General features: G+C 36.1%; 1 protein-coding gene across 3 annotated transcripts in view; it reads right to left on the reverse strand.

Moving 5' to 3' along the window:
* SPRED1 (sprouty related EVH1 domain containing 1) overlaps positions 1-12,215 on the reverse strand; it is a 120,565-nt gene that overhangs the window by 30,005 nt on the left and 78,345 nt on the right. For all 3 annotated transcript variants that reach the window (XM_045900383.3, XM_064570695.1, XM_045900382.3), the window contains exon 4: positions 10,343-10,392. In XM_045900383.3, coding sequence (XP_045756339.1) covers positions 10,343-10,392 — 50 coding nt within the window. The remainder of the gene's footprint in view (positions 1-10,342; positions 10,393-12,215) is intronic.

Raw genomic sequence — 12,215 nt, forward strand, 5'->3', positions numbered from 1 at the left:
TGCATGATCTCTAGCTTTAAAAAACTCATCTATAGCAGTCAGACACACCCACATTCAATGCCCTTAGCATTGTGCTGGCATAAGCTCATCTGTATTATCCATACAGTAACCTATGCCAATATTTAATATACAATGGAAATCTGCTTCACTCTCAGAGGCTGGTGTAATAATTATTCTCCTCTGGTTGCTAAGAGATTGTTTAGCTTTTCCTTTTTCTAAGACTACTATAGCAATTTTATGTGTAGAGGCAAAAGGATGCTGGGTAAAGCAAGAAAATAATTCCAGCTGTAGCCCTCTATCAGAACATAAGGCTAGATGACAGCCGCAGAGAAAATAGAAACAGACTTTGCTTCTCTCCTTCCTTTATCCCTTCCTACTGTGTAATTCTGAGTAGAGACAACTCAGCGTTGTTCTACAAACCTTTTTATATATATGATTCCCAATGAATAATCAGGTGTGAAAAAAGTGTTATCAGTCTACTTACTGCTCAAGAACTTTACTCTTGTATTTGTATATCACGAAACACAGGTTTGAAAATGTATGGCTGGGTTATATTCAACAAAAGAAGATTTTAGTAATTATATTATTAGTTAATTTTAGCATGATGGAAGAATTTTAAAACGTTCTTTGATAAAGAAGTCTTATATTTTAGCATTGCATATGTTAAAATGCTACCAAAAGTGCTATTCTTTTGGCATTTAAAATTATATACTTAAATTATGCAAACACAGGAAGCACAGTAAAAATTACATTTCCACAAGCCCAGCAAAATCACCATTAATATTTTGGTGTAGCACGCAGTAGCAATTCATTTTGGATTTGACCACAATTATCTCCTATTCTGCTCATTAAATTTCTTCAGTTCCTTTGATTAGTTTAAGAGTAAGAATACACTAACCTGTGAGTTTTTATCTTGCATTTGTCTATGAGCTTTGTCTAAAAACACTAATAGCACATACAGGATTTTGTTTAAGCAATCTGATCATAGTAATCAGTGATGAAACAATATGGAAGGAATGAGAAACGTACCAAGACATAATGTCCCACAAAAACAGAAAAAAGAAAACAAGTCCTCTACCCTAGGTTAATCAACACGCAAACTAAACTACTTTTCTAATAAAGTCAGTTTGACCTAAATGTGGTGTTAGGTTTTCAGGAACTGTTTATTGTCTGTTAATTTGTTTTTTAGTTATTAGGCAGCAGTTACATTATTCCTGGTAACTATATAAATGTATATAATCCTGTAACTGGTAAATCTATTTCTAAGATTTTATCCTAAGGTCACACTCGGAAAAATTCCAACAAAAATTAATGTAAGAGGCTGTGGAAAATAAAGTTTCAATAAAACATGAATGGTTGGGCGCCTGGGTGGCTCAGATGGTTAAGCGTCTGCCTTCGGCTCAGGTCATGATCCCAGGGTCCTGGGATCGAGTCCCACATCGGGCTCCCCGCTCAGCGGGGAGCCTGCTTCTCCCTCTGACCCTCTCCCCTCTCATGTTGTTTCTCGCTCGCTCGCTCTCTAAAAAATAAATAAAATCTTTAAAAAAAAATAAAATAAAATAAAAAATAAATAAATAAAAATAAAACATGAATGGTTAAATAAATTGGCACAGATACACGATTATAATAGCTAAATGCAAAAACTCTGAAGTCAGACTTTGTGGGTTCAAATTTTAGATTTATACTACTTAAATTCCAACTACCATCACTACCATCACCAATACAAACAAATCTCCTCTCAAAACACAATCAAGGGGTGCCTGGCTGGCTCAGTCCACGGAGTATGAGACTCTTGATCTCAGCACTATAGGTTTGAGCCCCACACTGGGTACAGGGATTACTTAAAAATAAAATCTTTAAAATATCCCCCCCAACACACACAATCAAAATGGAAAAGAGACAGATTTTTGCGGCACTTTAAAATAAAGAAAAATGGGGTGCCTGCGTGGTTCAGTTGTTAAGCGTCTGCCTTCGGCTCAGGTCATGATCCCAGGGTCCTGGGATCGAGTCCCTCATCAGGCTCCCTGCTCAGCGGGGAGTCTGCTTCTCCCTCTCCCTCTGCCTCTCACCCTGCTTGTGCGCGCTCTCTCTCTGTCAAATAAATAAATAAATAAAATCTTTAAAAAAATAAAATAAAGAAATATGTATTTGAATACAATACAAAAGAACAAAGAAAAACCTAGGCAGAATAGCAGTTATCTCTGGGTAGGAATAAATGATTCCTGATTTCTTCTTTATAATTTTCTAACTACCCAAATATTCTACTTGAAGATGTATTAGTCTAAGAGTCAAGAAAAAAATGTAAGTAAAAAACCATTATGCAAAAAGGTTATACAGTTCTTTTGCTCCCTTGTTAGATAATAAAACTCAACCTGAAATATACTAAAGTTTTGGGAACTCAACTATGGGTTAGTACTTAATGTAGGATAGTGACAGTCACAGTAATATAACAATTTGCTAGCTAAATAATGCCTATCCACAGGGGTGCCTTAGTGGCTTGCCAGTTGGGCATCCGACTCTTGATTCTGGCTTGGGTCATGATCTCAGGGTTGTGAGACTGAGTCCCCCAATTGCGGCTCCGCACTCAGTGGGTCTGCTGGAGATTCCTTCCCTCTACCCCACACCCTGCTTGGGTTTGCTGGAGATTCCTTCCCTCTACCCCACACCCTGCTCGAGGACTTGTACTCTCCCTCCCTTCCTCTAAGTAAATAAGTCTTTAAAAAAGAATAATGCCTATCCACTTAGTTTTCAGATATAGAGCCTTATTAAAATGTTACCCACTTTTGAAAGTTAGTACATAAACAATTCCTATCCCCCTTCTTAAAGCAGAGTTACATTAAACAATCAATAACTGTAAATCATAATCTCTTAAATCACTCTGGCTCAGAAATGACACTATCAAATTCTAAAAGAGTAAGTTAGTCAAGCATTTCTCAGTGGCCAAAAGAAAAAATAAGACAACTTTCACTTCGGATCAATTAAGTGTCATCTTTCTTTTTCCCAAAAGCATGAAATCTGAGATCTTTTCCTCTTAGAACCACAGCCTGTTGTGAGGTGAGTTTAATGGTTTTTGCTTTTTTGTTTTTTAACCAATCCAGCATATCTGAACAACAAGAGCTGCTCTCTGGTCGGAGAAACACTGTAAAAATGATCTTATAACAAATATGAACTAGCATTTAAAAAACAATATAAAAACAAACCTTAACTGGCTCATTAAGAGTCAAAGAAAGAAACCAATGAAAACAACATTCATACCTTTTTACAGCTAAGGTTAAAAATTCTAAGTGTGAAGGTTTTTCTTTAAAAAACCCTTCTTGGGGGGCGCCTGGGCAGCTCAGTTGGTTAAGCCACTGTCTTCGGCTCAGGTCATGATCCTGGAGTCCCCAGATCGAGTCCCGCATTGGGCTCCCTGCTCAGCGGGGAGCCTGCTTCTCCTTCTGACCCTCCCCCTCTCATGCTATCTCTATCTCATTCTCTCAGATAAATAAATAAAATCTTTAAAAAATAAAAATAAAAAACCCTTCTTGGGTACCACCGAGGTATATGATCAGCACTGTACTAAAAACATCAGGGATGAAAGATGAGCAAGATATGATTTTAAATCCAAATGATGATGTGTTTTATTTAACTCTTCAAAGACACATATGAAATAAAAAGGTAGACTTCTTCCTGTTGATTTATGATGACTGATAAAGACACGGAATTGTTGAAAGCAGAAAGGTGCCCACCAACAAATAACCAAATGTCTAGTATAGCTTTAGAACAGAAAAGATGCTCAAATGACTGTTGAATAAATAAATAAATACTTAAAATGGAGAGGATTTCCGCTGTGATATTTAATGACTTCAAGACATTTAATGATCTAAATAAAACACAATTGCTACCTCTTTTGGATTAAAAAAATTAGATAATGGTTATTCTTTAAAAACCATTTTCCTTGTCTTTGCAAATAATCACCAATAAAGTAAACCTGATATAATTACTGCTATAAGTCACAGCCAACTTGTATTCAAAATAATTTCAAAATGTTTAGTTATGCCAAACCCATAGGTGAATTACAAAACAATGATGTACTTTATTTCTGATAAAGTGGTTAAATAATTTTATAACCTCCAATATATTCCAAAATAAGAATGACACTTAAAAACTGGCATATCATGAAATAAATGGCACTAAGGTAAATTTAAGAGTTTTCTTTGGCAGTTTTAATTCTGGACATTGATTCTTTTAAAAAACTTTCAAATAGGAAGTTTAGAAAAATTTATCTCACATATTTGCTAGCATCTCAGTATCCCCCACTCCTTTCTTGGTGTAATTAAGGTTAATGTATTATATAATCAGGTCAGACTTCTTTAAACAATAAAGATGACTTTTTTGCTACTTGAACATATTCTTAGTTATAAAAGGGCTATAAAACCAAGATACAACACACTCTTCTATTGAAAGACAGAATTTAGCCTAAGCTAGAGATCATCTAAAAAACTGAGAATTGATGAAGATTAGGATTAAAGGAATATGACTACAGATGTTAGCTTTCGTTCTCATCATATTCCCTTCCTGCTCGTGTACTGATTAGCTACTCCTGCACAATAAATTACCATAAAACAGCAGCTTCAAAGAACAAACATTTATTATCTCACAGTTTCTGTGAGTGAGAAACTTAGCTGAATGGCTCTGGCTCACAGTCCCTCAGGACATTGCAGTAAAGGTAATATCCATGGCTGAAGTTATCTGAAGGTTTGTTTGGGGCTGGAGGACTTTCTTCCAAGATCGACCCGTTTCCTTGCTGGCTGTTTAAACAAGGTCTCAGTTCCTCACCACATGGATCTCTTCACAGAACCTCTCAAGTGTCCTTCCACACAGTAGCAGGCTCCTCCCAAAGAGAGTGATCCAAGAGAAAGAGCAAGATGGAAGCCACAAATTTTCTTAAGACCTACCCTTACTTCCTTCACATTCTATTTGTTAGAAGTGAGTCACTAAGTACAGTGACACTCAAAGAGAGGGGAGTTAGACTAGAGTGAAGACAGTAGTATGAAAGAATTTGTGGACATATTTTAAAACCACTACTGTTCACCACTCTTTGGACAAATAATTTACAGTTTTCTCATATACAAAATACACTTCATCCCCCTCCCAAGACTCCCCCAAGTCTTATTCCTTTAGAGCAACAACTTCACATCCAGGATGTTGTGATCTAAATAGATCCATGTACAGATGAAACTTCTCAGGTATAGTTCCTTAAGTACAATCCTCTGAGTATAATTTCTCCCAAAGTGAAGACCTGGGAACTAAAGTGACAACTTATCTGCCCTACCCCAAATATAAGGATAGGATAGGCAGAGGAAAACCATCGTGTACAAAAGAAAATGGGAAGCACAATGGAGTCACTGATCCAAAGTAATTCTGAAATCAAGGTAGAAACATCTTATAAGTTGCTTGAAGAGAACTTAGGACCTGGGAATAATTCTCCATGGCTCTTGGCTCTGGCCTTGGAGATTTGGTCTCTGATTTCTGAGTCACCCTTCCATTTTATGAAAGGCAGCCCATGTTTATATACATGTGTATAGAATGTTTTAACCTGCCTTCTACCAGTAGAATTTTGGGGATCTAAAGGGTCACTCTTCAGTCCAAGGTGGTGATACTTCTGCCAAAATAACTCTTTTGAAAACACTGTGGGTCTCTTGGATTCTTATCGGGGTTCACACCATTAAGACAAAAAAGCAGTCACAAATCTGAGATAAACTCTTCTCTACTTTAAATTTTTGCTAAGGGATACCCTAATCTGATAATAAGCCCTATCACTTTGAAAGGTTCTTGGAGGCATACCTTAGATCTGTCTGAGGTCTTAAGAAAGGATTTTATAAATCACACACTTGGCTTCATCTTTAGACAAAGCTATTCTGAGAGTGCCCTGGATTTGATCTTTGCCTGGAAGCCATTTCCTAATTTTAGCATAGTTTGATATACTAAGAGGATGAGAATTTTCAAACCAGCGGGTCCTGGCTCCATTTTGTTTAGGAGCCCTTCCCTACCCTATTTACTGTAAGCAGAAAGAAGAAACCAAGCAACAGTTTTAACCTTTAGCTTGAAAATCTCCTTAGCTAGATCACCTAGCTCATTAGATACATTTTCTAAGGGCCACATTACTGCAAGTGACAGTGTTACTAACCTTTCTGCCAGTTTCCAATATGGTTTTCTTCATTTTCATTTAAGCCTTTATTGGCAGTCTTGTCAAAGGCTTGACATTAAGCTTTCCATCTACTGTCCAAGTTCAAAGTCTATCCCACATTTTAAAGTATTTGTTACAGTAGCACCACATTTATGGGTACCTAAATCTGTATTAGTAACAAATTACCCCCAAACCTAGACGTTTCAATTAACACTTAACATTTTATAATTTCTGCAGGTCAGGAATTCAATAACAGCTTACCTATTAATAGGTTCTAGCTCACAGTCGCCAATGAAGTTACAATCAAAACATCAACTACGGCTATAGTCATCCAAAGGTTTGTTTGGGAGTAAATGACCTGCTTCCCACGTGGCTCACTAACACTGTTACTGTCACAAGACTTCAGTTCCTCACCACATAGATGTCTCCACTGGATTGCTTGAGTGTCATCTACCCAGGACAGTTGTCATTTTCTAGTACAGGTAACTCAAGAGAACCAGAAAGAAGCTACAATGTCTTTTATGATCTACCCTTGGAAGTCACATTCTGTCACTTCTATCGTTAAGTCTCTTTGTGAAGAAACTACTAAGCATAATGTACACTCGGGGGAGGAGAATGAGATTCTATCAAAAGGAATATAATTTAATAATCTATTTTAAAAACACTACAGAATGTAAAACCAAGAATTAAAACTTTATATAAAAATTGCTCTTAGTAAAATTACATTTAAATGGAAGCCTACGGGGCGCCTGGGTGGCTCAGTCGTTAAGCGTCTGCCTTCAGCTCAGGTCATGATCCCAGGGTCCTGGGATCCAGCCCTGCATCAAGCTCCCTGCTCAGTGGGGTGTCTGCTTCTCCCTCTCCCACTCCCCCTGCTTGTGTTCCCTCTTTCGCTGTGTCTGTCTCTGTCAAATAAATAAATAAAATCTTTAAGAATAAATAAATAAATAAATAAATAAATAAATAAATAAATAATGGAAGCCTACTACTGCAGTCTCTACTGACATTGCATATTTTCTATTTTATTATGCAAATAAAAAACCAAGCAAGTGCTTTAGACTCTAGTGAAGCTAAAATATAAATAACTCTTTTAGGGGTGTGTGTGTGTAACATTTTGGACTGAGGGCACTGAAGATACCTTACTACGAAGCAGCCACCCCAAAGAGCTAACAGAATAACTACTCTTGCTGCCTTTTGTTATATAGTAATTCTCTTCACTAGCCTCCTCCTCATCCTAACTTTTTTACTCTTTCGTCTGCTTCGGCAATAAATTTATTATTCCTCATTAATATCTTCCCCATTTTTTACTCTATACCAAAGCCTTGGCATATACAGTACTAGTAGCAAATATGATTATGGAAGCAATGGTTTTTTACAAAATCCACTGACTGTTATATGCACAGAGTATTGCAAACAATTGTGACCAGTAGCAGTTCTTCCTTTACATAATGGTATATATAGAAATGAGGTGAAACCAAATCAGAAGAATATTAAAGTCAATAATAGCCGTTATGTAACAGACAGTGTTGGTATGTGAAACTCTATTTTTTGAAACTGAATTTTTTTTTTTTTTTTTTAAAGATTTTATTTATTTGACAGAGAGAGACACAGCGAGAGAGGGAACACAAGCAGGGGGAGTGGGAGAGGGAGAAGCAGGCTTCCCGCCGAGCAGGGAGCCCGATGTGGGACTCGATCCCAGGACCCTGGGATCATGACCTGAGCCGAAGGCAGACGCTTAACGACTGAGCCACCCAGGCGCCCTGAAACTGAATTTTAACCAAATTTACTTTCATCACAGGGAGCAATCCAGAAAATGTTTCCCCATTTCCAGCCTCATATTTTGATTGATACCAGAACAAAATGTAACTTCATTAAAGACTTAAGTAAAAAATATTATTTTCATTTTATTATTTATTTCTTTTATCGAATTAACTGCAACTCACTGTATTTTTAAAATAATAAATAATCAAAAATAAAATAAAAAGATTCATATATTTAAACACAACAAAGGACTCTTAAATGTACAACAGGGGGACTGGTAATTAAGATACATCTACAAAAAAACAAATTACATAAAAACATTAGAAATCATAAACTTGAAAAAGTATTTAAGGACACAAATATATATTTGAGTGAAAAAAAGACTATAGTATAATATTACAATAACCCATGTGCATGCGCATTTATGTGTACGGAAAAAATCCCAAAGGCTATATTTAAAAATATGTATGGTGGTTATCATGGATGGTAGCATACATATGTTTTTTTCTTTAAAATTCGCTATATTTCTCAAATTTGCCAAAATAAAAACATTTTTATTTTCTGATTCTAAATGCACATAAGGGGCGCCTGGGTGGCTCAGTCATAAGCGTCTGCCTTCAGCTCGGGTCATGATCCCAGCGTCCTGGGATCGAGCCGTGCATCGGGCTCCCTGCTCAGTGGGAGACCTGCTTCTCCCTCTCCCACTCCCCCTGCTGTGTTCCTTCTCTTGCTGTCTCTCTCTCTGTCAAATAAATAAATAAAATCTTTAAAAAAAAATAAATGCACATAAAACATTTTGCCATGTCTTTAGGTTCCAACTATTTTTACAGTAATATGAATAATTCATTATTAATACTAGGTATACAGACAAATTTGGGTTCTTCTATGTTCTAATATTATTGTGAAGTATTAATACTTACTGCATCAAACCTGAAAAATATGGAAAAGTTCTAAAAAGAAAGTCATGTAACTCAGAATCCCACAATCCAAAAGTAATAAACAAAAATATTTAACATTTTAGCGAAGTAGTGGTAACACCATATAATTTTTATTTTTATTACTCAGTATAAGCAAATTAATAATAAAATGTTTAATGGTTGCATGATAAAGACATACTTTAATTAATTCAATCATTCAGGTTTTCCTAATATTTAAATAGCTTATTTTTTATTATTAATACTTTAAAAACACACACCCAAAAATCTGTGTATAAAAAAATCTTTGTGCAAGAAAAAACAAATGAACAAAAAACACTTTATGCATCTCTATTCCTTAGTATAAATTACTGGAAATTGGTTCACTAGATCAACAGGCATTCAGGTTTCTGTTTTTAAGGCTTTTTAATACATATTACCAAACTGCTTTCTAGAAAGAACCTACCAATCCACATTTTCTCCAGCACAGCATCAATCTGTCAATCTCACAGACAGACACAGTATGGGGCAGTGTCAATTTTTATTTTTTTTTATTTTTTAAAGATTTTATTTATTTATTTATTTGAGAGAGAGAAAGAGAACAGGGAGAAGCAGAGGATGAGGGAGAAGGACAAGCAGACTCCGAGCTGAGCATGGAGCCCAGTGCATGGCTCGATCCCAGGACCATGAGATCAAGATCTGAGCTGAAACCAAGAGCCAGACTCTTAACCAACTGAGTCCTCCCAGGCGCCCCTGGGGGTGTGTGTGTGTCAATTTTTAAGCCTTTCTTCATTTGGTAACTAAAAAATGTTAATTTACACTACCTGCTGCTTACCATTGTTCATATATGCTTATTAACAATTTGCAATTCCCTTTCTGTGAATTCTTTATACGCGTACCTTGCCTATATGTGATGGTTAATTTTATTTGTCAACTGGGCTAGGCTATAGTGCCAAGCTATTCAGTCAAACACCAGTCTAAATGTTGTAGAGACATTTTCAGAAGTGACTAACATGTAAATCAGTATATTCAAAGTAAAGGAGATTACCCTCCATAAAGCAGACAGTCTCATTCTGAAAAGACTTAAAGACTGGGGCCCCCAAAAGGGAAGGAAGTCTGCCACGAGACTGCCTTACAACTCAAAACTGAAATACCAAAGTGTGTCAAAATTGCCATACATGCCTGCCTACCTACCCTGTGCATTTCTGACTTGTCAGCCCCCACAATCACTCACCAATTCCTTTAAAAACAAACCAAAAAAATCAACCACCACCACCAACAAACCAACCTAAGGAAACCAAAAACAAACTCTCTATAACACATGCATACCTATATACATGCCCACACATCCTATTGCTTCTGTTTCTCTGTATTTCTTGACAAATACAGTGTCTGAGAAATTTTCTTACAAATTTACATAAGTTGTTTATTTATTAAGGTTAGTGATTTCCTCCTTATCCTTTATGTTCAGAAATTCCTTTCAAGGCAAACTACTTACTTGTAAGTCATCTTCTGTTCCTTCAGCTTCATTTTTAAATGTTGGGCATCCTAAGAAAACAGGTAGATGTTAATTAAGCAAAGAATTCTTGTCTTAGGTTTTATTATTATTGAAAAATTGATTAAATCATTATAATACTGTAGAACTGATCAGAGATCATTCTGGGCTGCCTGGCAACAAGTCCGATGTTGGCCACTCATACCTGCCCCTTTGTTAGGAGAATAAAGTGATTGTTTTCCTTTTCTACGGGTATATTTCCAGTTATTTACCAAAGAAATGTTTTTTGTGGAAGTGTACTATCTCTAGTAAGCCCTACCCCTGATTTTTCTAAAATGCTCAAACTGCTAGGCAGGGTATACACATTACAACTCCCCTGGTGCTTACCCACATATGATTTATTCAATTTTCTAAATATTCTTACCCAGAAAACAGTATTTAACACCCCAAACGAAGATTTTAGGTACTTCTGTAAGAAAGAAAACAAATAGGCCTTAAACCCCTATTGACAACCAACAGCCAGTTGTTGTTTTTGATCTTTGTGTATCAGCGTCTCTCTGTACATTTTCATGGTGTTCAGGAGTGCCTTTAGTTTCAATAAATTAATAAGGAAGAATGTCTTAGCAAAGTATTCTGAGTTTATGCTACCCTTGAGAGATACTAGCATGGAGATGAGGAGAAACCTGTCCTTCCGAAAGGGTTGCATAGTTTATTCTTATTGTCATGGAAGACTAAGTAAGAGAAATTTAATGGGATTGTTGAAAGTCTATACAGTGGCTGGTAATAACACTAACCAGTACGTTTTTTAAAATGTTCAAAAATAACAAGATTAGTACTATAGTCTATTCTACCTGGCAAGGAGTTCATAGGCTCCTCCACATATATAAATGTCCTTTAAAACATGAAACCCAACCTATTTGATTCTAGTGAAAGAAGTATGCTTTTATGGAGACATGAGTATGGGCTTAAAAGTAGTAACACTTTAGGGAATGCAAACTAGTGCAGCCACTGTGGAAAACAGTATGGAAGTTCCTCAGAAAGTTAAAAATAGAATTACCTTACAACCAGTAATCACACTACTATTTACACAAAAAAATACAAGAACACTAATTCAAAGGGATACATGCACCTCTATATTTATTGCAGCATTATTTACAATAGTCAAATTATGGAAGCACCCCAAGCATCCATCGACAGATGAATGGATAAAAAAGAGGTGGTATACATACACAATGGAGTATTATTCAGCCATAAAGAATGAAATCTTGCCATTTGCAAGAACATGGATGAAACCAGAGAGTATAATGCTAAGCAAAGTCAGTCAGAGAATGACAGATATCATATGATTTCATTCGTATGCGGAATTCAAGAAACAAAACAAATGAGCAAAGGAAAAAGAGAGAGAGAGAGAGACAAACCAAGAATTAGACTCTTAACTATAAAGAACAAACTGACTGATGGTTACCAGAGGGGTGGTGGTTGGGGGATGGGTGAAATACGTGAAGGGGATTAAGAATACACTTATCATGATGAGCACTGAGTAATGTACAGTATTGTTGAATCACTATATCGTACACCTGAAACTAATATAACACTGTATGTTAACTATACTGGAATGAAGATAAAAAGCTTAATAAAAAAAGTAAAAATAAATCTAAAATGCCAGCAAGCATGGATAATGATTGTCTTTTTAAAGTACTGGTTCTTGAACACTAGCTAAATATCAGAATCAACTGGGGAACTTTTAGAAAATATACTGGTACTCCAGTATATTCTCAAACCAATATTGTCAGGATCTATGGGATGAGGCATAGGGCTTCATGTATTTTTTATTTCTTGCACTGGTTTGAGAACCACAACCACTACTAGAGAATCT

This window comes from Mirounga angustirostris, unplaced genomic scaffold (assembly GCF_029215605.1).
Source record: "Mirounga angustirostris isolate CCGP_5_RB_7025 unplaced genomic scaffold, mMirAng1.0.hap1 SCAF_9, whole genome shotgun sequence".
In the NCBI taxonomy this organism is placed as follows: domain Eukaryota; kingdom Metazoa; phylum Chordata; class Mammalia; order Carnivora; family Phocidae; genus Mirounga; species Mirounga angustirostris.